The 24,182-nt window shown below is 41.5% G+C and overlaps 1 protein-coding gene and 1 non-coding gene across 5 annotated transcripts in view; both read right to left on the reverse strand.

The window, feature by feature from the left end:
- The window catches only part of ccar1 (cell division cycle and apoptosis regulator 1), a 122,520-nt gene that overhangs the window by 77,430 nt on the left and 20,908 nt on the right, over positions 1-24,182 (reverse strand). For all 4 annotated transcript variants that reach the window (XM_072558029.1, XM_072558027.1, XM_072558028.1 and 1 more), the window contains exons 7-10: positions 16,540-16,654; positions 6,633-6,810; positions 4,973-5,102; positions 4,167-4,328 (exon numbers count right to left, since the gene is read on the reverse strand). In XM_072558029.1, coding sequence (XP_072414130.1) covers positions 4,167-4,328; positions 4,973-5,102; positions 6,633-6,810; positions 16,540-16,654 — 585 coding nt within the window. The remainder of the gene's footprint in view (positions 1-4,166; positions 4,329-4,972; positions 5,103-6,632; positions 6,811-16,539; positions 16,655-24,182) is intronic.
- On the reverse strand, positions 3,630-3,698 carry LOC140463752 (small nucleolar RNA SNORD98). Its single transcript, XR_011954774.1, has one exon. It is a non-coding gene; the product is annotated as a small nucleolar RNA SNORD98 (small nucleolar RNA).

Consider the following 24,182-nt stretch of genomic DNA (forward strand, 5'->3'; position numbering starts at 1 on the left):
ACAGGGAGGGACTAAAAGCCCTCCACTTCTTCATCTCCCAAAGGACCAACCAGTCCCATTCAACACACCCATTCACTTGGCAGAACTGGTCCTCACCCTCAACAATTTTTCCTTTGATTCCCCCAACATCCTACAAAACAAAGGGATGGCCATGTGCACGGGCCTAAGCTACACCTGACTCTTTATAGGATTTGAGGAACAGTTCCTCTTCCATAACTACACAGGCACCATCCCTCACCTCTTTAGCCGCTATATTGATGACTGAGTCATGCTGCCTTATGCTCCCACAGGGAGTTTGAACAATTCACCAACTTCACCAACACCTTTCACCCTGCCCTCAAATCCACCTGGACCATTTCTGACACCACCTTCCCCCTCCTGGACATCTCCCTCTCCATCTCTGGAAACGAACTCACCACTGACATCTATTTCAAACGCATGGTCTCCCACAGCTACCTCAAAAACACCTTCTCTCACCCACTCTCCTGCAAATATGCTACACCATACTCTCAATTCCTCCACCACAGCTGCTTCCAGGAGGCGGCTTTTTACGCCAGAATATCGCAGATATCTTCCTACTTGAACTACTGCAGTTTCCCCTCAGTAAGTAAGGATGCCCTCAACTGCATCTCCTCCATTTCCCACACTTCTGCCCTCAAACCACCTCCCCACGACAATAAGGATAGAGACTCCCTAGTCTTCACGTAACACCCCACCAACCTCCAAATCCAATGCATCACCCTCTGACATTTCCACCACCTACAATCAAATCCCAAAGATATTTCCTCCCGCAGCCCTGTCTGTTTTCCACAGGGACCATTCATTCCAAGACTCCTTCGTCAACTCTAAACTCCCCACCAACTTCTCCACCACAGGTGGTACCTTTCTCTGTAACCACAAGAGGTGCAACATCTGTCCCTACACCTCTGTCCAAGTCTCCAGACAATCCCTCCAGATCTGGTAGAGATTCACCTGCCTTTCACCCAACCCAATGGATCAATTGCTCCCGATGTGGTCTCCTCCATATTGGGGAGACCAAACGCAGACTCTGCGACCAGTTGCACAGCATCTGCACACATCAACCAACTTAATTTTCTGATTGCCATCCACTTTAATCCCCCCTCCCACTCCCCTGGTGACATATCCATCCTTGGTCTCCTCCACTGCCAGAGTGGTGGAACAATATGTGATATTTCGCCTGGGGAGCTTCCAGCCCAATGGCCTCAATGTTAACTTCACCAGCTTCAAATCTCCTCACCCCCAGCCTTATCTCATGTCCTGCCCTCCTCCTTGCCTCCCTGACCTGAACTAACCTGTCCATCTATCCATTGCACCCTTCCAGCGAACCAATCACAATAACTTCCTACCTGCATCCATCTATTGCCATCCCACCTAACCTTCCCCCAGCCTCCCTCTCGCTCGCTCGCACCCCCCCCCCCAAATGTACTTCTGGTCTCCCCTACCTCTTCCCAGTCCTGAGTTTCAACCCAAAACCTTGACCTGCTGTGCTTTTCCAGCTTCACATCTACTGATATTAGACTCTCAATTCCAGATTTGTACTGAATTCAATTTCCACCAACTGCTGTGCTGGGATTCGAAGCCAGGTCACCAGAATATTGTTTGGGTCTCTGGATTAACAGTCCAACGACAATGCTAGTGGTTATAAGCAGTCGCTGCATGATAATATTTTTATTCATGTCCCTAATGGCACTTTTGCCAATTACCTTTAAGCAGTGTCCTCTGGTTTTCAATCCCTTCACAAATTGGAGCAGCTTTGCTTTACCAATCGTCCAAACCCCAGTGATTTGGTACACCTCAATGCACAAGGCACAAAACAGGAATGTGATTAAATGCTCCCACTTACCTAGGTGAATGCAGCTCCAACAACACTCAAGAAGCTTGACACCATGAAGGACAAAGCAGCCCACTTAACTGGCACCACATCCACTCCCACCATCACCAATACTCAATAGCAGAAGTGTGCACTTTGTAAAAGATACACTATAGAAATTAAAGATCCTTGGATAGTGCCTTCCAAACCCACAATCACAACCATGTGAAACGGCAAGAGCAGCAGGTATACAGGAATACTACCACCTTCACGCTCTCCTCGAAGCTACTCACCATCCTGATTTGGAAATATATCATAATTTCTTCACTGTCGCTGGATCAAAATCCTGGAATCCCGTCCTTAATGGCATTGTCTAACTACCTACAGCAAATGGACTGCACTGATTCAACACAACCGCTCACCACCATCTTCTCAGGTAGGGCTGAGCAAGAAATGCTGGCTAAGCCAGGGACATCCATGACCCATGAGTGAATAAAGGAAAAAAAAATAGATTCATAGATTCAAACAGCTCAGGAAAGCCCTTCAGCCCATCAAGTCTGGATTGACATAACTACCACTACAATTCCAATTTCCTGCATTTGTTCCATATCATTGATTTTTTTTATCCAAACATTTTTTAAAGAGTTAAAAGTTTCCAGCGTGCATTACCTCCCCAGGCAGTGCATTTCAGATTCCTACCACCCACTGAGTGAAAATGCTTGGTGTGTTAATTAACCTATTCCAGTGATCTGCTGACCTCAGGAATCTGTGAATGATTACCTCAAGATTCCTCTGTTCCTCTAAGCTACCCAGTGTCCTGCAATTTTTTTTAAACACTCTCTCATCTTGATTCTTTTTGTCCAAAGTGCACCATCTCGCATTTATCAGGATTAAATATCATCTGCCACTAGTCTGCCCCTCTGACCGACCCTTCTGTATCTTCCTGTAACCTTCAACCATCTTCCTCACTGTTAACACACTTGTACAGCTTTTTCTTCCCCAGAACCAGGCACAGCACTGTGCCATCCCTTGTTGGGCCTTCTATAAAAAACCTCTCCTGGATATATTTCAAAGAAATCCACCCCCTCTAAATTGACTACCTCAATTTACATTGGGAAAGTTGAAATCCCCTTACATAATTACCTGATTATTACTCTTACACACCTATGTGAATGGTCCACATATTTGCTCCTCGACTTCCCACTGACTCTTTGGGGCCTACAAAACACTCCCAGTAAAGTAGCTGCCCCCAAACATTCATAAGTTCAACCTGCAAAGGCTTGTTAGAGGACCTTCCGAGATAACAGCTTTACATCTAAAATAATGTCTTCATTGGAGCACTACGCCTAGTGCTCGTGGTGTTGCATAACTTTTGTAGCTCAACCTGAGCTGTGTGGAATCATCTACACACATCTTAAAACAAAGATGATTGACTACAATTCAAAATGTCTGACTGCAAGGCATTCCTGTGCTCAAATGGACATACTGAGAGAATTCTTCTCGTCAACAGTAGCCAATCTACGTTAGACAATTAGACAGAACAGATGCAGTTGGCCCTGACTGAATAATGAGTTTCATGGGTAACAGTTTAAAACCTAGAAATATAGCAACTAGAATATGAATAAAAATAAGAGCCTCTGATTTCCTGGTTAGTGGGTGTTGAACTTGGATAGTGCAACTGTAATGGACAGAAGTGCTCAGCTACCTTATGCTCATTATGTGATATAAGCATAACAAATATCCTGAATGGATTGAAAAGCACAGATCGGCCCAAAAACTCTCCATGGGCATTTTGAATGGGTTCAGTGACTTTTTTTTTCTCCACACTGTCATTTCAGTAATGGAATAGGATTAAACATCATTACCCATAGGTGCTTTCCATGTATGACTAGTTAAAAATTAGATTGGAAAGGAATTTGAATTAAATTTTACTAATCATTCGTGAGTAACATTTCTGCTGACTGAAGTTTTCACCATCTGGTGAGAAGTGGCATGGGACAGGTTTATCACGAATTATTTCTATTTACATACTAAGGAAACATGCAAGCACACTTTTTAAGCACAGTGCCATAATTCTGTTGTATGCATGGGCACAATCTTTAGCTGCATTGCACACAAGAGAAAGAATTAGACACAATTTAGAAAGAACGTAACTTTCGATGTTATGGAGGTCTATCTGCCACCTTTCTTATGCAAGTTAACAATGGGCAAAACTCTATCAACATTTGTCACTTCAATAAAGGCAAAACCTCACTAAAACTTAGTCAATGTTTACTAAGCAGCGCCATTATCAGAAAAATAGTCATTAATAATATCTAATCAGTTGTATTCATACCAATCCAAAGAAAACTTGGAGAACTGAACTGTGTAACGAGGAACCACACGTCTCTGCCTTCTTGGTGACCTGTCCCTTTCTCGCCGTGGTGATCGCTCTCGGGACCGTTTACGTTGTGGTGACCGTTCACGTGAACGCCTCCTGTCTCGATCTCTTTCACGGCTACAAAATAATTTAATTTGGAAAAAAAGATTTCATGATTAAAGCAGAATTGTAGCGCATCATTTGAGTTAAAAAAGTTGAAAGTTGCCTTGCAACCCTAAATGGCATCCAAATGTAAAGAAAACTTGTGCTTAAAACCTACAACAAAATGAAAAAATTCAAATGTTGTTCAAGTGCATCGACTATATGCAAGAAATCTGGAGTCACAAATTGCAGAATGTGCTGCGGGGTTAAATACTGCTGCGCACAATGTATTATCGAATTCTCCATTCTTCTTCCCATAGGTGACCTGTTTAGTCTCCCAAATACAGGTAACAGCATCCCTATCCTAATTATCCAAATACCATTCGATGCCAGCAAATTGCTTCTCCATAGGGAGTATTACAGCAGAATTTGCTGCAAACCCTGCACACAGGAGTTTGCTGTCATTGAAAATGGAATCTGAGGCTGTTTTCATCAATGTGCACAACTATAGCTCAAATTATTGACCCAACTGAGGTTGGTTAGCTCCAGAATGTTCTGCATCCAAAAATAATTTAACTAATTACCACATCATTCAAAAAGAAATTAAGAGATCTAGGAAAGCTAGGGCGAAGTGTGACGTAATTGTGATTTTATTGCAAGCACTGAGTCATCTGCAGTACCTTCGATCATCTTTCCTTGTTAATGTTATTTCAAGTCTTTCATTCCGGGTCATGAATCTGGATGGTGGTTCAATCCTTCGGACAGCTTGTGGCTGTGGAATGACTCGTACAGGAGGTTGCAGCAACCCGGCTGTAACAGGAAGTGGCAAGGTTCAGAGCAATTGTCTTAAAATAAAATTAAATATCACTTCTTGAATGACTTGTGACCTGTGTTCTGGCAATGCTTGTTCTGCTCAAGGTGTGAGATACCAGACCTAGGAACATGACTTTCACAATTTGAAGCTATCATCAAGCAGCAGCATTAACATGAGCAAGGCACTGTTAACAATTTTCAACAAGGTGAAAGCGATAAATCTTTCTTCTGGAATGTTCCAACTTGATTCTCTAAAATGCTCCCTCTTAGAAACACTGCGAGAAGCAAACCTGCAGCCATAAACTGCATAATGAAGTGTTATCCAGTTCAAAACTCTCAGAACCTTGTCAGTAAGTGCTCCTATATTTTACAGACACATTGGAATGCGCAATTTTAAAGACATGCTATTGCATTTTGTCACATACATGAAGACAGGGTTCCCAAAAGAGAATTCAAAGGGTGCTGGAAACTGGAAATATAAATTGAAAAATTAACAGGTCAGACAGCTTCTGCTGAGAGAGGAACAGAGTTAACATTAAAGGTCAATGAAACTTCTTTCCCAGAGATACTGACCAATGTTTCAAGCATTTTCAGCTTTTGCTCAACATTGATTGTGACAAAGGTATGTCCTGATGGAAGATGGCTCTAGATCAGATGGAAGATTGCTTAACATCAGCAACAAGCCTCACGTTAAGGAAAGTAAAAATGATACTTGATTGGAAAACTAATAACAGCAAGGAGAAAGTGAGGACTGCAGATGCTGGAAATCAGAGCTGAAAATGTGTTGCTGGAAAAGCGCAGCAGGTCAGGCAGCATCCAAGGAACAGGAGAATCTACGTTTCGGGCATAAGCCCTTCTTCAGGGTTCCTGAAGAAGGGCTTATGCCCGAAACGTCGATTCTCCTGTTCCTTGGATGCTGCCTGACCTGCTGCGCTTTTCCAGCAAACTAATAACAGCGCCAGACACCCGGGTTCAATTCCAGCCTCGAGCAACTGTCTGTGTGGAGTTTGCACCGGGTGCTGCGGTTTCCTCCCACAGTCCAAAGATGTGCAGGTCAGGTGAACTGGCCATGCTAAATTGCCCGTAGTGTTAGGTGAAGGGGAATGGGTCTGTGTGGGTTGCTCTTCGGAGGTTTGGTGTGGACCTGTTGGGCCGAAGGGCCTGTTTCCACACTGTAAGTAATCTAATCTAATTTGTGCAAAGTAAAAAAAAATGCTTTGCACGAGATGTGTAGAAATATATTTCAAAAAAGAGGTCTCATAAGAAACAGTTGAGAACCAGATTTGTCAGGGAACTTGTGTGTAGACTAAAGTGTACTTTGTGGCTGTTTCAGGTTCCATTTACAATGATGTAAATAAAGATTCTGTAGGTGATTTATGTTTAAATTGTGAATACATGGTCCATATTTAATCTAAATTACATATTATATATCTATAATCGTTTATAAATACACTGTATGGCTAGTGGGTGACATATATTTAATCTACAATGACTATGATTATGAATGCAGATCTTTTGGTGACTTACGTTTCTGCTGTGGTTGCTGGAGCAAAGGTTGAGGTTGTGCTGACAGCAAAGGAGTGAGAGGAGCAGCAGCCATAGATGCCTGCAAGAGAGACTGTGGCTGAGGTGGAACACCATACGGCTGCTGTGTGAGCGGCTGCATGACAGTTGGAGGCGTCTTGATTAGTGGTTGAGTCTGACTCTAGGAAGTTGATACAAGAAAAATAATTGAGTGACTTGCCCTCAATCGAGGCAGAAGTGTCAAGCATGCATATCCACATATATACTCATACAAATTTCACATGTGTGCATCTATAATTTTATAGAAACAAAAGGGGAGGTTAGTGATACAGTGGTCAGGGAAGAAGGGCCATGTCAGACAGGGCAGAGTGGCGTGTCAGGTGAGGAGGGACTGCGTCTGGCAAGGAGTAGAGAAAGCCCATGGTAACCAAGTGGAAACAGCTGTGGTGGGCCAGGATGAGTGATCGTGTTAGTCTGGGAAAACCACTTTAAGTCAATCAGCAAAGGAATACTAGCTAACTGCGATCAAGGAAAACCTGAAGTCATTCAGATAATGTATTTCTTGCATGAACGTAATATGTCCTAATTAAGGCCACATAAGTAGGGGAAAAATTATGTAATGAAATCAGATAAGGACAGAATCAGAACGCTGAATACAGGAAGTTTGAACAAAGCAGTTTGAACAATAACCTGCCTCTACTCAACATAGCTGCTGCCTGACGAAAACCATGCCCTCAGAAACCCGTAAGCATTCCTACTAATTTCTCTTTTTGGTTCAAATTTTCAATCAGATTTATTTGTAGGGTCTGATTTATCATGGATCCTCACAGTTTATTGAGACTCATTTAAAATAACTAGACTCACATGCAGCAAATGTCACTCTGGGTATTACGAAACGTGAACTCACCTACGAAAACTTGCTTTTGGCAGAAGAATGCCTGGGCCTTGTTTTAAAAAAATACAGCTGAAGGACCCAGCTATTTAAAGGGAACAGTGCGGCTGTGCTGCGGAAACTGATGCGTAAAGCAGATCATAGAACCAGAAGGTTTATAAACGTGGAACTGGGAAGCAGTCAGATTGTTGGCAGCAGAGACAAAGGCTCCATGCTGAACAAGAACTGAAGTTGGCTCTGGGCAGTTGGCCCTGGAAACATCAGGGAAGCTGGGACTTTTAACCCACCCTGAAAATCCTTGATGTTTCAGTGTAGCTGCAGGTGAGGGTGAAAGAAGCCCATAAGTTGTATTTGCTTGGTGCAGCTGAGAAATATTGCAGTTAAGAAAAGCCCCATGGGTGTTGTCAGTTGAGTGAAGCGTGCTGACTACCCAAGAGTAGATGATCAAGTTCAGTCCTGGGAGTCCAGTCCAGTCTTAGCTACTTGAGCAACAGACTTGTGCATCATGGAGGAAATCCATAACAGTGTGATTTTTGAGGAAGTTCTAAAGGAAGGAGTTGTAAAAATGTGAATGTGAAACACCATTTTAATGAATTCAGTCATTATAGTAGGGAGGGGGTTTGCACAGAAATCTGTGGGATCTTCCCTGACCATTTTATTATTTGATGAGCTCTATTAAATATTTAACTGCAGTTCATGTCATGTTAATTCTAGATTGTTATGAAGTTGAAGGTGTGTACTGTATGTTTGAGAGAGAGAGCGAAAGCTGTTTAGTACTGAGAGCTTACAGGCATCTGAAATGTGACTGACTAGCAGCTTCAGAGTGTACTGGAAAATTGAAGACGTAACATTTGGCAAAAAATTAGATTAGATTAGATTAGATTAGTTAATTACAGTGCGGAAATAGGCCCTTCGGCCCATCAAGTCCACACCGACCCGCTGAAGTGCAACCCACCCAGACCCATTCCCCTACATTTACCCATTCACCTAACGCTACGGGGCAATTTAGCATGATCAATTCGCCTAACCTGCACATTTTTGGACTGTGGGAGGAAACTGGAGCATCCGGAGGGAACCCATGCAGACATGGGGAGAACGTGCAAACTCCACACAATCGCCTGAGGCGGCACTGTGAGGCAGCAGTGCTAACTACTGTGCCACCGTGCCGCCCAAACTAGATATTGGAGTTGTTTTGACCATAATTCAAACCTAACCTGTTTAAATTATGCCCCAGGATAATAAAATGTAACCTCTTTTTGCCAACTTTGAACCAATGAGATGATCCAATGTTTCGGGTATAAAGAAGCAGTCACAGAGATGTACCACAGGGAAACAGAGCCTTCGGTCCAACTCATCCATGCCAACCAGATATCCCAACCCAACCTAGTCCCACCTGCCAGCACCCGGGCCGTATCGCTCCAAACGCTTCCTATTCATAAATCCATCCAAATGCCTTTTAAATGTTGCAATTGTATCAGCCTCCACAACATCCTCTGGCAGCTCATTCCATACCCATACCACCCTCTGTGTGAAAACGTGGCCCTGTAGGTCTTTCCCCTTTCACCCTAAACCTATGTTCTCTAGTTCTGGACTCCCTGACCCCAGGTAAAAAAAAACTTTGTCTATTTATCCTATCCATGCCCCTCATAATTTTGTAAACCTCTAATAAGGTCACCCCTCAGCCTCCGACGTGCCAGGGAAAACAGCCCTAGCCTATTCAACCTCTCCCTATAGCTCAAATCCTCCAACTCTGGCAACATTCTTGTAAATCCTTTCTGAACCCTTTCTAGTTTCACAACATCCTTCCGATAGGAAGGAGACCAGATTTGCATGCAATATTCCAAAAGTGGCCAAACCAATGTCTTGTACAGGCGCAACATGTTCTTCCAACCCCTGAACTCCATTCTCTTTGACAGAGCGATTAACTGCCAGCAAAACACTCTGTCAAAAGGTACCTTTCTCATCTGAAACACCTTTGCAGCAGAAGACTGAAGACGACAGACAACCAATGACAACACCCACTGCATGGTTTTGAAATTAAGTCGATATAATTTTAATATGGGCTTTTATGGGAACAGCATATTGTTTTAGAGTTGGAGGCAGATAATAAGTAACAGCACAACGTTAAAAGAAAGGGGGCTCAGTTGTTAAGTAGTTGTTGCTTAATGTTTACTTTTAGAGTTAAAGAACAAATTGATATTTTTTCTTTAAACAGTGAAACTTGGAAGTTCTCTGTCACACATACTTTAATAGATTATATGGGGAGGAGAGTTTCTCTGGGTGCTTGGTTCAATTTGCAGAAGAGCTCACCGCCATGTTATAACAGTTTGGGGACTTGGAAAGGTTTAGACAGATTTGGTCTGAGATTTGGGGCACAAAGATTTAAACACTTGTCGATTAGTGTGCTAGATCTTTAAATAAAAGATGGGTGAGACAATTTTTTAATTTTGGTTACTTGCGGTTGGCTAAATTAAAAGGGAGAAAAATGGCTTTTGAAAATTTCTGGGGTTTGAAGATGATCCCCAAATTTGCCAGAAAATTTATTAAGATAGAAGGCCATACTTTTAGAATTAGCAAATCAGTTAGAATTGGATCTAACCAGGGACAAAAGTAAAGCTGAAATTGTATGGGAGTTAATCAGGCACTTAGGTGTGTTAGAGAAACAGACAAGTACAGTCGAGCTAGAAAACCTTCAATTACAATTGAGGAAAATGGAGTTAGAAGATAAAGAAGAAAGAAAGAAGAGCCATGAGAGAAGAAAAAGAGAGAGAGAGAGAGAGAGGAAAAAGAAAGGAGAGGGGAAAAGAAAAGAGAGAAAGGCAAAAGAAAGAGAAAGAAGGTTCTTAGCTGAGCAAAGACAGAAGCGAGAGAAAAAGAGAGGTAGGGAGAATTCGAACTTAAGGAGTTCAGAATTAGTCAGGAAACTCAAGTTAACAGGATGGAAACAAAGACAGAAGGTAGCAGATATGCACAAATATGTGAAAACATTATCACATTTTGATGAGAAAAAAGCCTTCCGTATTTCATGTGAAAAATTGGCTAGGCAGATGGAGTGGTCAGAGAGCTTGTGGGTAATACTAGTTCAGACTGCGCTGGTAGGCAAAGCTAGTGAGGTATTTGCAGCGCTGTCAGATCACAGGTCAAGAGATTATGTGGATGTCACACAGGCTATTTTGATTGCTTATGAATTGGTACCAGAATAGACAGCAGTACAGAAACATAAAGAAGGAACCAGGTCAGAATTATATTGAGCCTGAAAGAATTAAACAGTGCCATTTTGATAGATGGGTGTGAGCCTTAAAAATAAGTAACACCTATGAGGCTCTGAGAGAGGCTATTCTGCTAGAAGAGTTCAAAAACGCACTTCCAGAGATGAAGATAATTCATGAGGATGAACAGAAAGTACAAGAAGTGAGAACAGCAGCAGAGATGGCAGATGAATATGCATTGGCGCATGATGCAAAATTTAACTTCCTGTGAGGGATAGAAATTGGGAGCAGGGGAGATCCTATACATAAAACAAAGATTAGACACGTTAAAAACGAAACCCAAGAGGGTGAAAAGGTGAAAGGCCCAAGATATTTTCACTGTGATGGAGTGGGACTCAGAAAATTACAGTACCGATGGTTTAAGAAGGGCGCTGGTTTCACTGCTAGAAGATGGGATACATAAAGTCACAGTGCTGGTCGTTAAAGAAAGGCACTGTGGGAAAAGATGTGGTAAAAGAGACTAAGCCAGTGTCATTAATGAAAGTAGTAAAGGAAACCCTAAGAAAAGATGAGGAGTTGCAGGAGAGTGCACAGCCTAGGAAAGGCCTGGGTATGGAGTTAGTGCCTGATCTCCATAAAGACTTCGGCTCTGTGGGTAAAGTTTACTTAGAAAGAAGAGGGAGAAGGGAAAGAAGTTGTAATTTTGAGAGATACAGGATGTAACCAGTGTCTAATAGTCAGAGACAAACATATTCGCATTCTTTCTGACCTGTTACCCGAGAGCGTTGTAATTTGTGGGTTAGATGAACAGAAATTTAGCGCTCCCTGTATAAGATCAGGTTGGAGAGCCAAATCAAGACTGGGGAAGTAACAGTGGAAGTGATTGACAGAGTGGCAATTCCAGAAAACCAGTTTGTTCTTGGGAACAATTTAGCAGGATCCAAGGTGGGAGTGACACCCCTTGTTGTGGAGAAGCCAAAGGAAGACCAGGGAACTGAGGAGTTTAAAGAAAAATACCCTGGAATTTTACCAGACTGTGTAGTAACAAGATCTCATTATTATAAGTCACAAAGCAAAGCTGAAACTAAAGAGACAGATGAAGGAGTTGAGGTTCAGTTAGCGGACATCCTGCTTGATATAATGGTGCAGGAAAAACCTGTACAGGAGGGGGTCAGGCAGGAGTATTTAGTCCTGAAAAGCTAATTAAACTTACAACAGAAAGATGAGGCAATAAAAGGTGTATATATTGATGCATACTTAGAAAAGAAATCAGAATGTATTCCTGAGGGGTATTATCTTAAAGATAGAATCCTAAGATGAAAATGGAGACCAAGGCAGGTTAGTGTGGAGAAGAAATAGGCAGAAGTGCACCAGATTGTGCTGCCAGTAGCATACAGACAGGAAGTGTTATGTGTAGCACGAGTTACCAGTAGGAGGTCATCTAGGTGTAAGTAGACTCAGGCTAAAGTAAAAAAAAAAATTTCTATTGGGCTGCAATGCACAAGGATGCGATTAACTTTTGCCGTACCTGTTATAATGCCAAATGATAGGTAAGCCATAGGCAGTAATAAAATCAGCACCTTTGTTGCCAATTCCTGCATTTAAAGAATCTTTCAAGCGGGTTACTATGTAGGTTCCCTTCCGAAAACTAAATAATGGATGTGTCTACCAGATTTCCAGAGGCAATTCCATTACAGAGTATTAGACAAAAAGGGGGGCAGAGGAGTTAATAGCTTGCTTCACGCAGTAAGGACAACTTAGAGAGATTCAGTCAGACCAAGAGTCTAATTTTACTGCTAGGCTGTTTAAGGAAGCCATGCGCTTAGGCATATAGCACTTTAAATCAAGTGCATATCATCCTGAATCCCAGGGAGCTTTGTAAAGGTGACATCAGACCATGAAGACTATGATAACAGCATACGGTCAGGATTACCTGAATGATTAGTATTGTTTTCCATTAGAGATGCGCCAAACAAATCTACTCTGCTTACTCCCGTTGAGTTAATATTCGGACATAAAGTAAGAGGGCCTGTGAAACTAATTTTTAAAAACATTGACAGGACCGAAGTTGGAGATCTCAAACTCAAGATTATGTATCGGAGGTGAGGGAGAGATTAAATCAGATAAGTAAATTAGCTAAACAGCACCTGAAGAGGGCACTGCATAGAACGAAGCAGGTGGCAGATAAAAACTCGGAGGTTTTCATGTGGGGAAGACTTATTGTTATCAATGGTAGGATATCCCTTCAAAGCAAGGTTTAGTGGCTGCTATCAAATAAAGATACCGGATAGAAAAATTACTGTATTGGGTATGTCATGTGAATATGTTGAAGCCTTACTAAAGTAGAGAGAAGGAACAGGAAAAACAGGTGTTAGTTACTGCCCTGCAGAGTGAGGAATGAAATCTAGATGTCTTGGTGTTTGATGTGCCTCAAAATACATTAAACAAGGAGGAAGTACTTGAGAAGTGGGATAGGTTAGTGAACTCTGTCTCAGGAACAAAGAACCCAGTTGAAATGTTTGTTGCAGCAATAAGAGGACGTATTAGATTAGATTCCCTACAGTATGGAAACAGGCTGTTTGGCCCAACAAGTTCACACCAACCCTCCAAAAAGTAACCCACCAAGACTCATTCCCCTAACTTATATTTACCCATGACTAATGCACCTAACACTATGGGTAATTTAGCATGCACATCTTTGGACTGTGGAAGGAAACCGGGGCACCTGGAGGAAACCCACGCAGACACGGGGAGAATGTGCAAACTCCACACAAACAATCACCCGAAGTGAGAATCAATCCCGGCTCCCTGGTGCTGTGATGGTACAGTGCTGACCACCAAGCCACCATGCCACCCAAAAGGAAGCAGGAATAAGATGTGGAGGACTAATGCTATTGTGCCTCAGGTAGAAGTAGGGAAATGCTGATCTGATTATACAACATCTCTATTTAATCCTTTCAAAGACACAGGTCCAGAAGGAAATGGACGTGATGCTCAATGAAGGCATCATTGAACCAAGTCAGAGTGAGTGGAGTTCGCCGATCGTGTTAATTCCCAAATCTGATGAGACTCAATGATCTTGTATGGACTATTGAAAGGTCAATGCCATAACAAAATCGGACTCATATCCAATACCAAGATTGGAGGACTGTACAGAGAAAGCTGGACAAGCCAGTTACATCACAAAGTTGGACTTACTGCGTGGTTATTGGCAGGTACTTTTATCAGAGAAAGCGAAAGACGTTTCTGCATTTGTAACCCCAAATGGGCTCTCTCAATTCAAAATGATGCCTTTTGGAATGAAAAGCGCATCAGCCACATTCCAAAGACTCAAGAACAGAGTTATGGCTGGATTAACAAACTATGCAGTCTATCTGGATGATGTAGTGAACTTTAGTGAGTCATGGAAAGATCACATGGTACAATTGGCAGGGCTCTTTGAACAACTACAAGTAGCAAAACTGGTAATAAGCTTAAACAAAACAAAATTCACAAAGGCAGAGGTGACATTCTTGGGACACAACATGGTCATGGAAGACTGACCCCAAGACAAAGGCCATCAAGGAATTTCCATGACCAACCTCGAATAAGGGATGCTTCGATTTTTGGGACTAAGCACATTCTACCAGAAGTTTGTTCCTAACTTCAGCAGCATAGTAGCACTGCTAACAGATTTACTGAAGAAGAACTCAAACTTTTGGTGGACAGAACAATGCAGGAGGCATTTGACAATTTAAAAGTGGTATTAACCACTGAACCAGTTATTAGCTACACCAAATTTTTTAAAACCCTCCAAAGTTTGTGGGCAGCATGATGGCTCAGTGGTTAGCACTGCTGCCTCACAGCACCAGGGTCCCAGGTTTGATTCCAGCCTCAGGCGACTGTCTGCATGGAGTTTGCACGTTCTCCCAGTGTCTGCTGGTTTTCCTCCAGGTGCTCCGGTTTCCTCCCACAGACCCAAGATGTGAAGGTCAGGTCAGTTAGCCACGCTAAAATTGCCCATAGTGTTAGGTGCATTAGTCAGAGGGAAATAGGTCTGGGTGGGTTACTCTTCGGAGGGTCGGTGTGGATCTGTTGGGTCGAAGGGCCCGTTTCCACACTGTAGAGAATCTAATCTAATCTAAAAAGGTTGCAATCAATGCTAGCGATATAGAAGTTGGAGCTGTACGGTTACAGGAAGATGATGAGGGAATTGAATGGCTAATTGGTTACTTTTCAAAGAAACTCCACACCCAACAGAAAAAATACTCTACCGTCGAAAAGGATTTACTGAGTTTGGTACTGGCCTTAGAACATTTTAATGTTTATGTGATGAACAATGTGTCGGAGACAGTTGTCACAATCCTCTTATATTTTGGAACGATTTAAAGACAAGAATAGGAGATTATTTCGTTGGAGTTTTATGCTATAGACTTTTAATTTACAAACTGTGACGGTTCATAAGAATGCGAACGCAGATGCATGATCAAGGATTTAACAGATAAAGTATAGATAAGATTGAACAGATACCAATATTATATATTTATATATATTTATATACAGAAATTAATACTAACTTAGATTAATGTGTTATGAATTTCATTGTAAAGGGATTAAGCATTAGAAAAAAAATGTCATCATTCCATCATTTTTTTCTTAAGTGGGGAAGTGTTATGAAATTGAAGGCGTGCACTGTACCTTTAAAAGCACGTGAAAGCTATTTTGCACTGAGAACTTGTAGGCACCTGTCATGTGACTGACTAGCAGTTTCAGAGTGTACTGGAAAATTGAAAATGTAACATTTGGCTGTCAATTAGATTAGTTCTGACCACAATTCAAACCTAACCATTCATTTTAAATTATGCACCAGGATACTAAAACCCAACCAAGTTTGAATTTAGTCTTTTTGCCAACCTCAAACCAACGAGACGATCCAATGTTTCGGGTGAAAGAAGCAGACTTTTTGACAGTTAGGCAGAGAGACCAACTTCCATCGACAGAGTAACCGGCAGCAAAACACTCTCTATCAAAGGTACCTTTCTCATATGAAACATTTTTGCAGCAAAAGACTGATGACAACCCAGGGAAATCTTCAGCCAGAAGATGACAGACACTGATGACAAAAGCGGCTTTGTGGTTTTGAAATTAAGTTGAAATAATTTCAATACAGGTTTTTATGGGAACAGTACATTGTTTTAGAATTGGAGGCAGATAATAAGTCATTAATAGAAAGGGGACTTACAGTTGTAAACAGCAGTTGTTTAATGTTCACTTTTAGAGTCAAGGAATGAATTGTTTTTGTTTCTTTAAATAATGGAATTTGGGAGTTCGCGGTCACTCATACTTCAACAGATTATGAGGTGAGGTGAGGTTTTCTGATTGTTTGGTTTAATTAGCAGAAGGTTTCACTGCCATGTTGTAACAAGATGTTAAAGTATGTATATACAGATCATTTTAATAATCTAACTTTCCATTGTAAAGTTTATTAAATTTGCCAAAGCCATGGAATCTAGAGACTTTATTCCCTAAAGTACCTGGGATCTTAAACTTTGATTGTAAGAAGAAAAGGTGTTACTGGCCTAAATTTGCCTGTCTCATCCAGGAGTGTAGCAGAGTGCAGTAGAGTGTGACTACATGTTGAATTGCAGCCAAATGAACCTCATAAAATATCGGAATGATATGCAAAATATATTTTCACATGAGATTTAGGGAACAAGTTCAGTGACATCCGCTTGCACAGCAAAAAGAGTGGACTGAATTGTACAATATACAAATAAGTTCCAAAGTATTAAATCAAAATTTTCAAATTGTTTCATTCAGTTAATTTCACCTGGTTGGGTAGAGTCTGTATTCGCTGTGCGTTCCATTTGAAGGGCATGTTGGGGTTGTAAGCAGCTTCAACCAGAACTCTATCTCCTACCTGGGGGGCCTTGCCTTTCACAGCACTGGTTAACACAAAAACATTCAGTCAGTACATTACAGCAAAAAGAGAGATTAACACACATACAATGAACAACAACTTGACTCAATGCTAGCTTTGAAACAGGCAAGTATAGCAAAAACAAAATGAAGTTTAACAGACAATCCTTTTCCATTCATTACACTTCAGTGCAGAGATCATTAATTATTTGCCTTGAATGGTGCTCAGATATAGAAGGATTTGCCACTTAACTGGTTGCAGAGAGTTGCTGAATGGTAGTGTGCGCTTTTAGTGACAAGTTATTTTCATGAATTGTCATTTGATTCCATGCTTTACCTACACTTCGTCCAGTCTACACGTTACACTCAGCAATATTACTTTAAGTCACAATACAGAGCTTCAAATGTACACTGACAACATCTAATTCCACCATGTCATCTCTCAACTTGCTTTGCTCAGTCTTGAATATATTCAATGACATTGCCTCACTGCTCCCTGGAGTTGAGAATACCAAAGATTAAGAATGGGAGTGCCTAGTGGGCCTCTTTTAATAAGTATCACTTGCCTGGGTATCTGACATTGACTTTCATCAAGTTCTGTTGCACAATATGTGGTGGCGCTGCCTCTAAGCATCCAAGCTGTAGTCCTACCTTGATGGTTCATCATGAGCATTCATAACTCAGCCTAACAGTCTGAATAGCAATCTGCAAATCTTTCTCACAGGCAATAGCAGGTAGTGGGAAGCAGGAGAGATGTCTGGTCAACTAAGGGATGGAAAGAAAGTTGGATCCTCTCCCATCACTATTCACAGCTTCAGGATGCGGCATACATGTTGAACTCTCCAAGTGAACTGCAACACCTATGGCGCTGAGATAATATATTAGCATAGAGAATAGCAGGAAGCAGTTGTGATAAATGGATCATTTTTAGAGTAAGTGTCGTGCCACAATGATCAGTATTGGGGTTCAATTACTTATGATCTTGAGAAAGTTTTTCAGAGGGTCACTTATCTGCAAAGGGGTGGTTACCTCAATTGGTTGGACAGCTGGTCTGTGATGCAGAGTCATGCTAACATACTAGTTCTATGATGTTTACAATTTATGATCCATAAAACAAGATAATCAGATTTGGTACTTGTCCAATCATTTATAGATCACTGAACGGTTTCATATAGAAGCTAGCCATTTAGCCCATTATATCTGCACTGACTCTCTAATCGAGTTTCATGATTCAGTACCAATCTTCTATCTTTCACCACAACCTCGAACATTATTTACGTTAGAAAGTTTTGAGAAGATCTGTAGCTTGGTTTGCTCGCTGAGCTGCAAGGTCCATTTTCAGACATTTCATCACCATACTAGGTAACATCACCAGTGAGCCTCCGGATGAAGCACTGGTGGTATAGCCCGATGTTTAAACAATCATCTCATGTCCTCACCTCTTATGGTGTTGCAGAATGTACTAATTGTGTCTACTTTCACCAAATCTCCAAGCAATATATTCTAGTTCCTTACCACCTGCTGTATGAAGTATTTTAGACCACACAACAATACAGGCCCTTCGGCCTGTATTGATCTTAATCGAAGATCAAACTAACCTACACACCCCGTGAGTTTCTACCATCCATGTGCATGTCCAGACTCTACCACCACCGCTGGCAGTGTATTCCATGCACCCACCGCTCTCTGCCTAAAGAACCTAACTGACATCTCCCCGTACCTTGCTTCAATCACCTTAAAATTATGACCCCTTGTGACAACCATTTCTGCCGTGTGGAAAAAAGTATCTGGCTATCTACTCTATGCCTCTCATTACCTTGTCACCTCTTCTCTCCAGTGTGAAAAGCACTATCTTATTCAGCCTCTCTACATGGGTCCAACCCTCCAATCCAGGCAGCATCCTGGTAAATTTCCTTTGTATCCTCGCTAAAGCACCTACATTCTTCCTATAATGAGGCAACCAGCACTGGACACAATATTCCAAGTGTGGTCTAACCAGGGTTTTATAGACCTGCAACAAAACCTTGCAGCTCTTAAACTCAATCCCCCTGTTAATTCAGCCAAAACACCACACGCCTTCCTAACAACCCTATCAACTTGGGTGGTGACTTCGAGGGATCTATGTATGTGACCCCAAGATCCCACTGTTCCTCCAACTGCCACGAATCCTATCTTTAACCCTGTATTCAGCATTCAAATTTGACCTTCCAAAATTAATCACTTTGCATTTATCCAGGTTGAATTCCATCTGCCACTTCTGAGCCCAGCTTTGCATCCTGTCAATGTCATGTGGTAGCCTGCAACAGCTCTTGACACTATCTACACCACCACCAATTTTGATGCAATTGGCAAACTGACGAATCCACCCTTCCACTTCTTCATCCAAGTCATTTATAAAAAATACAAAGAGCAGAGGCCCAAGAACAGATCCCTGTGAGACACCACTGGTTATTGACCTCCAAACGGAATATTTTCAATCCACTACCACTCCCATATCCTCTACCTCCTAACTTTCTGTATGAGCCTATCATGGGGAACCTTATCAAATGCCTTACTGAAATCATATACACATCCATTGTTCAACATTTGTCAACTTGTCTCGTTACATCCTCAAAGAACTGAAAAAGGCTTGTGAGGCATGACCTGCCCCTCACAAAGCCATGTTGACTATCTTTAATCAAATTACTTTTTTCTAAATAGTCATAAATCCTATCTCCCAGAATCCTTTCCAATACCTTGCCTCCACAGATGTAAGACTGACTGGTCTATAATTACCAGGGATTTCTGTATTCTCTTTGTTGAACAGAGGAATAACATTTACCTCAATACATTTTTCTTTTGCGAATTACCCAAAACTAATGCCCTCGTTTTCAATTCTTTTACAAGCAGGAACAGATCATCCCCTAATCTACTGTCTCTTGCATCACCATGATTTTTAAAACAATCAAATCTCCTCTTGGCCTTTTCTTCAAACATCAGCATCAATTAAATCATCTAGATTTAGAGTCAGTTCTGGATTCTCGAATGCACAATGACCACAACACAGGACAAGCATTGGCTTTTAAGTGACATTTGGCAGGACATCTCCGATCCAGAAACTTGTCAGGAAACAGTGTGCAGGGAAGCAGTCTCCGAGTAGCGCAGGGAGGAACGGGGGCCCGAAGGCAGTGTGGGGAGGATTGGGACCCCATTGCAGTGCAATGTACCTTAGTGCAACTGACCGCTGGTGAAGCAGGACTGTTGTTGGACTGGGGCCTGGCGCAAGTAGTCAGCTGTGCTGCTGTTTGAAACTCTTTATGGGACATAATGTCAATTTTTAAAATATTTAATAACTACCTTATTTCTAACTTTTTTTTGGACACTAAGTCATGCTACTAATTTTCCTTTTATTCCTTTTCTTCCTGTTTATATCCAAGTACTTAGGTATTGTACCATTGGAAGGAGCCATTGCAAAAACATCCATTAAAGAAGTCCATAACAAAAGGATATTAGATTCAATCACAATCGGTAAAGAGACAGCCAGGGTTGTCTGTTGTGTATACATTGCTGGAAAGGTGCTGAGTCAATATCCACAATGGCTGAGGTTACTACGAAGGATTCTCCTCACCTGTAGTGTGATGACCCTCAAATTAAACCAGCACCAGTCATCTCTCTGTAATGATGGAGCAGCCCTATGGTTCTCTGAGACCATGGCAATTTTTAGTTTAGATTTGCAGAATTTTATACACAAGACAGCAGTGAAGGCTATGTTATTTAATATGTTAAGACTGAGCCTCTTTCGTTGATAAGCATCATGGAGGCCAGACAGGAAAGTAGAGTTTAGCCTCTTACAAGACCAGCCATGATCTTGTCAAATGGTTAACAAGGTTAAATGGATGACTCCTGCTCTTAATTCTTACATTTTGGTGAAGAAATTCCTCATGTCTTAAATAACAAACTTGAGCTTGTTAGGGGGAAACTTGGGTATGATGTGAGTTATCCAAATGAATTTCTAGCTGAAGTTTTAGTTAACTTCACAAGCAATAATCATTTAATATTCATCTTCCATTTATTCTTATTTAAGAAATTAGTACAGTTTAATAAGTTAATTAAACTCCATAAGCATGTTCAGATACTTATGCAGCAGACAGAGTTTCTATGAAAATGCAATGTGGCTGAACCAGCATTAATTCTGAAGCGTTATCTAAAAATGGAATGAGAAGATGACCCCTACCATGGCAAGAAAGACAAAGCAATAGAGTTTAATCAAGGATAATAACAAAGCAGACGCTTTGGAGAAGAGATAGGATGGCAGAAAAGAAGATAGGGAGCACTGAGGCTAGAGGTAATAGGTGCATTTTGGAATTTGTAAAAAAAAAGTGTTTGCCTAAATTCAAGTGTACTGTCTACATAATTTTCAAAGTAGAAATATCTGATGAATCCTCATTGACTTAGAGTGCTACTCAGAATCTTTTCTGGAGTGGGTTCGCCCAACGTAGGCTCAATCAATAATAGCTGACCTGTACCCTGAGGCACCTGAGATTATTTCATAAAACAATCTGCCACAACACCTGCCTCAGAATTGTTCTGAGGAAGGGTCACTGAAACCACAATGTTTACTGTGATTCCTTTCCACAGATGCCGTCACAGCTGCTGAGCCTTTGCAGCAATTTATGTTTTTGTTTCTGATTTCCAGCATCTTCAGTTCTTTCAGCTGATATTTAAGGGACCTAATTTTGAATTGCACGATGGCAGATACTTGAGTTCAATAAAAATCAGGAAATAAAAATCATGATGACATGATATTATTGTCTATTGGGAAAACTTACATGTTTACTCTTATCCTTTGGAGAAGGAAAACTGCTCTCTTTACTTGGTTTGAGACTCCAGACCCAACAATGCAGGTCCTTCTTAACTGTCTGCTAAACTGTCCTAAAATGAGCCTACAGTCACATATAACAGCTGGAAAATCTCAAAAAATTGAAAGATAATGGATGAACGACCTAGTACTGACTAAGGCACTGAAAACGACAATTGATCTGTTCTGTTGACCCTGCAAAGTCCTTATGAACATCAGGAGGCTAGTGCCAAAATTGGGAAAACTGCTTCACAGACTAGACAAGCAATAGCTGACAAAGTCATACTCATGGCACCACATCATACAATGCTCTCAGATCCCTGGGAGTATCTCCTGTCCCATCAGAAGAGTGGTAAATAGTCAGGAGGGAGTTGATCAGGGAGTCCTCAACTTTGACTCTGGATCCTATGAAGTCAATTGGTACCAAGTTAAATATGAGCAAAGATACCTCCTGCTAATTACCATATTGCCCTACTTCCTAATCTCAGCTGGTGAATCAGTTCTCCTCCATGCTTAGAGAAAGCATTGAGGATGGTAAGGGTGCAAATTGGACTCTGGTCAGGGATTTCAATGTCCACCACCAAGGCTGGCTTAGTAGCAGCATCACTGATCAAGTTGGTTGAATCCTAATGGACACTGCTAATGGGGCCTGCAGTTGATAGTGAGGGAACTGACAAGAAGGAAAATCACATTTGACCTCAACTTCACCTGTATCAGTCTATGACTACATTAATAAAGTGACCACCGCACATTCCTTGTGGAAATGAAGCACCATCTTCACAATGAGAATACCTAACACCATGTCATGTGACACAATCATTTTACCAAATGGAATAGATTAAAGTTCAACACTGGCATGCATAAGGCACTGTAGGCCATCAGCAGAATTGCAAAACAACATAATTTGAAACTTCATAGCTCAGGTTATCCCTGATTAACCATTACTATCGAGCCAGGGTGATCAACCCTGATTTGTTCAGAGTAATCAGGACAAAATCCTGGAATTCCATTCCCAAAACCATTGGGGGATAACTTCAGCATATGGACTGCAGTGATTCAAGAAGGCAGCTCACCATTACCTTCTCCAGGGCAACTAGAGATGGGGAATAAATGCTGAAACAGCCAGTGATGCTTATGTTCAAAGACTAAGAAATGTATGGAGAACACAGGAGAAAAATCCCATAAGCAGCACTAGGAATGCTTAAAAATGGGATGACAACCAGATGAAGCTATAAGTCTACTTCTGTGCCAAACAGCATAAACAGTAAGCGATACTGAGCTAGGGGGATCAGATCTACACTCTGCAGTCCTGCAACGGAGAGTCGTGAATGGTGGTGGACAACTGAACAACTCCCTGGAGAAGGCAGCTCCACAAATATTCATACTCAGCACATCAGTGCAAAGGATAAGGCTGAAGGACTTGCACCAATCTTCACCCACAAGTGTTGAGTGAATGATCTATCTGTGTCCTTTTCTGTCCTTACAGTCATATGTGTGAGTTTTTGACCAATTCAATTCATTCCATGTGATATAAAGAAACAGCTGAAGGCACTGCAAAGGTTATGGGTGCTGACAATACTCCAACAATAGTACTGAAGTCTTATGCTTGACACCATCCAGGTGACAGCAGCTCACTTGACTGGCACCGCATCCACAAACAACCCACTCTCTCCAACACTGATACGCCGAAGTAGTGTAAACAATCTACATGATGCATTGCACAAATTCATCAAGGTTCTTTAGCCCCTATTAAACCAAAAGCCACATCAATCCTGAAGGACAGGGGCAGCACATACATGGAAACACCTCTACTGCAAGTTTCTTTGCAACAGACTGACTGCGATGACATCAAAACATATCTGTTCCTTCAGTGTTGCTTGCAGTTCTACCTATAGCAAATGGACTGCAGTGGTTCAAGACAGCTTACGTCCACATTCCGGTGGGTAACTAGGGATGGGCAATAAACATTAGTCCAAGCAGTGATGCCCACATCCCATGAATAATTTTTTAAAATGCCAGAACTTGGTCCAGTGCTACTTTGTCGTCTAGGCAGTCTCTCCCGTCCTACATTTGGACTCAAGCTCTTTTGTCCATATTTAGACCAAGGTTGTAACAAGATCAGAAGCCAAGTGGCCCGAGTAGAACCTAAACTCAGCATCTCAAGCTGCTTATTCCTCCAAAAGTGCTTCTTTATAGCATCAGTCACACTCACTGTGCCTCTAATCATTTACAATAGACTTAACTGGATTTACTTAATTTTGGATTTCATTGACTGGATCAAATCTGTCCTATTTTTAGTGGACAGAACATAACTAGACAGAAGCATAACGTAGACAAACTGGAACCTTCCTGAGTCAGCTACTTGCAAAACACATGTCTTCAGTAATAGAGCAGGATGTTGTCAGGGTCTATAATGATTGCTGACCAAGGCCCTTAGTTATTTCGTGATAATCACATGGACTTGCATTTGCTGAAGACTGGTAACTGTGATGCTGTGATCCCAAGAGGAAGGCGAATTGGTTCATTCACATGGCACACCTGACTGGAAACAGTTGCAAAAGCTTTAGCTTCAACTTTGCCCTCATTCAAGATTTGGTTATTAAAGCGTTCATTCCAATTGATGATTAGAATTGGTGAAAATACAGAGCTTTGATCCCATGCGTTATTGTTAAGAATTATTTATCTCTATCAATTGTTGAATGTCAGTGTCTTCTCCT

The sequence above is a fragment of the Chiloscyllium punctatum genome, chromosome 38, assembly GCF_047496795.1.
Source record: "Chiloscyllium punctatum isolate Juve2018m chromosome 38, sChiPun1.3, whole genome shotgun sequence".
NCBI classification, from domain to species: Eukaryota; Metazoa; Chordata; class Chondrichthyes; order Orectolobiformes; family Hemiscylliidae; genus Chiloscyllium; species Chiloscyllium punctatum.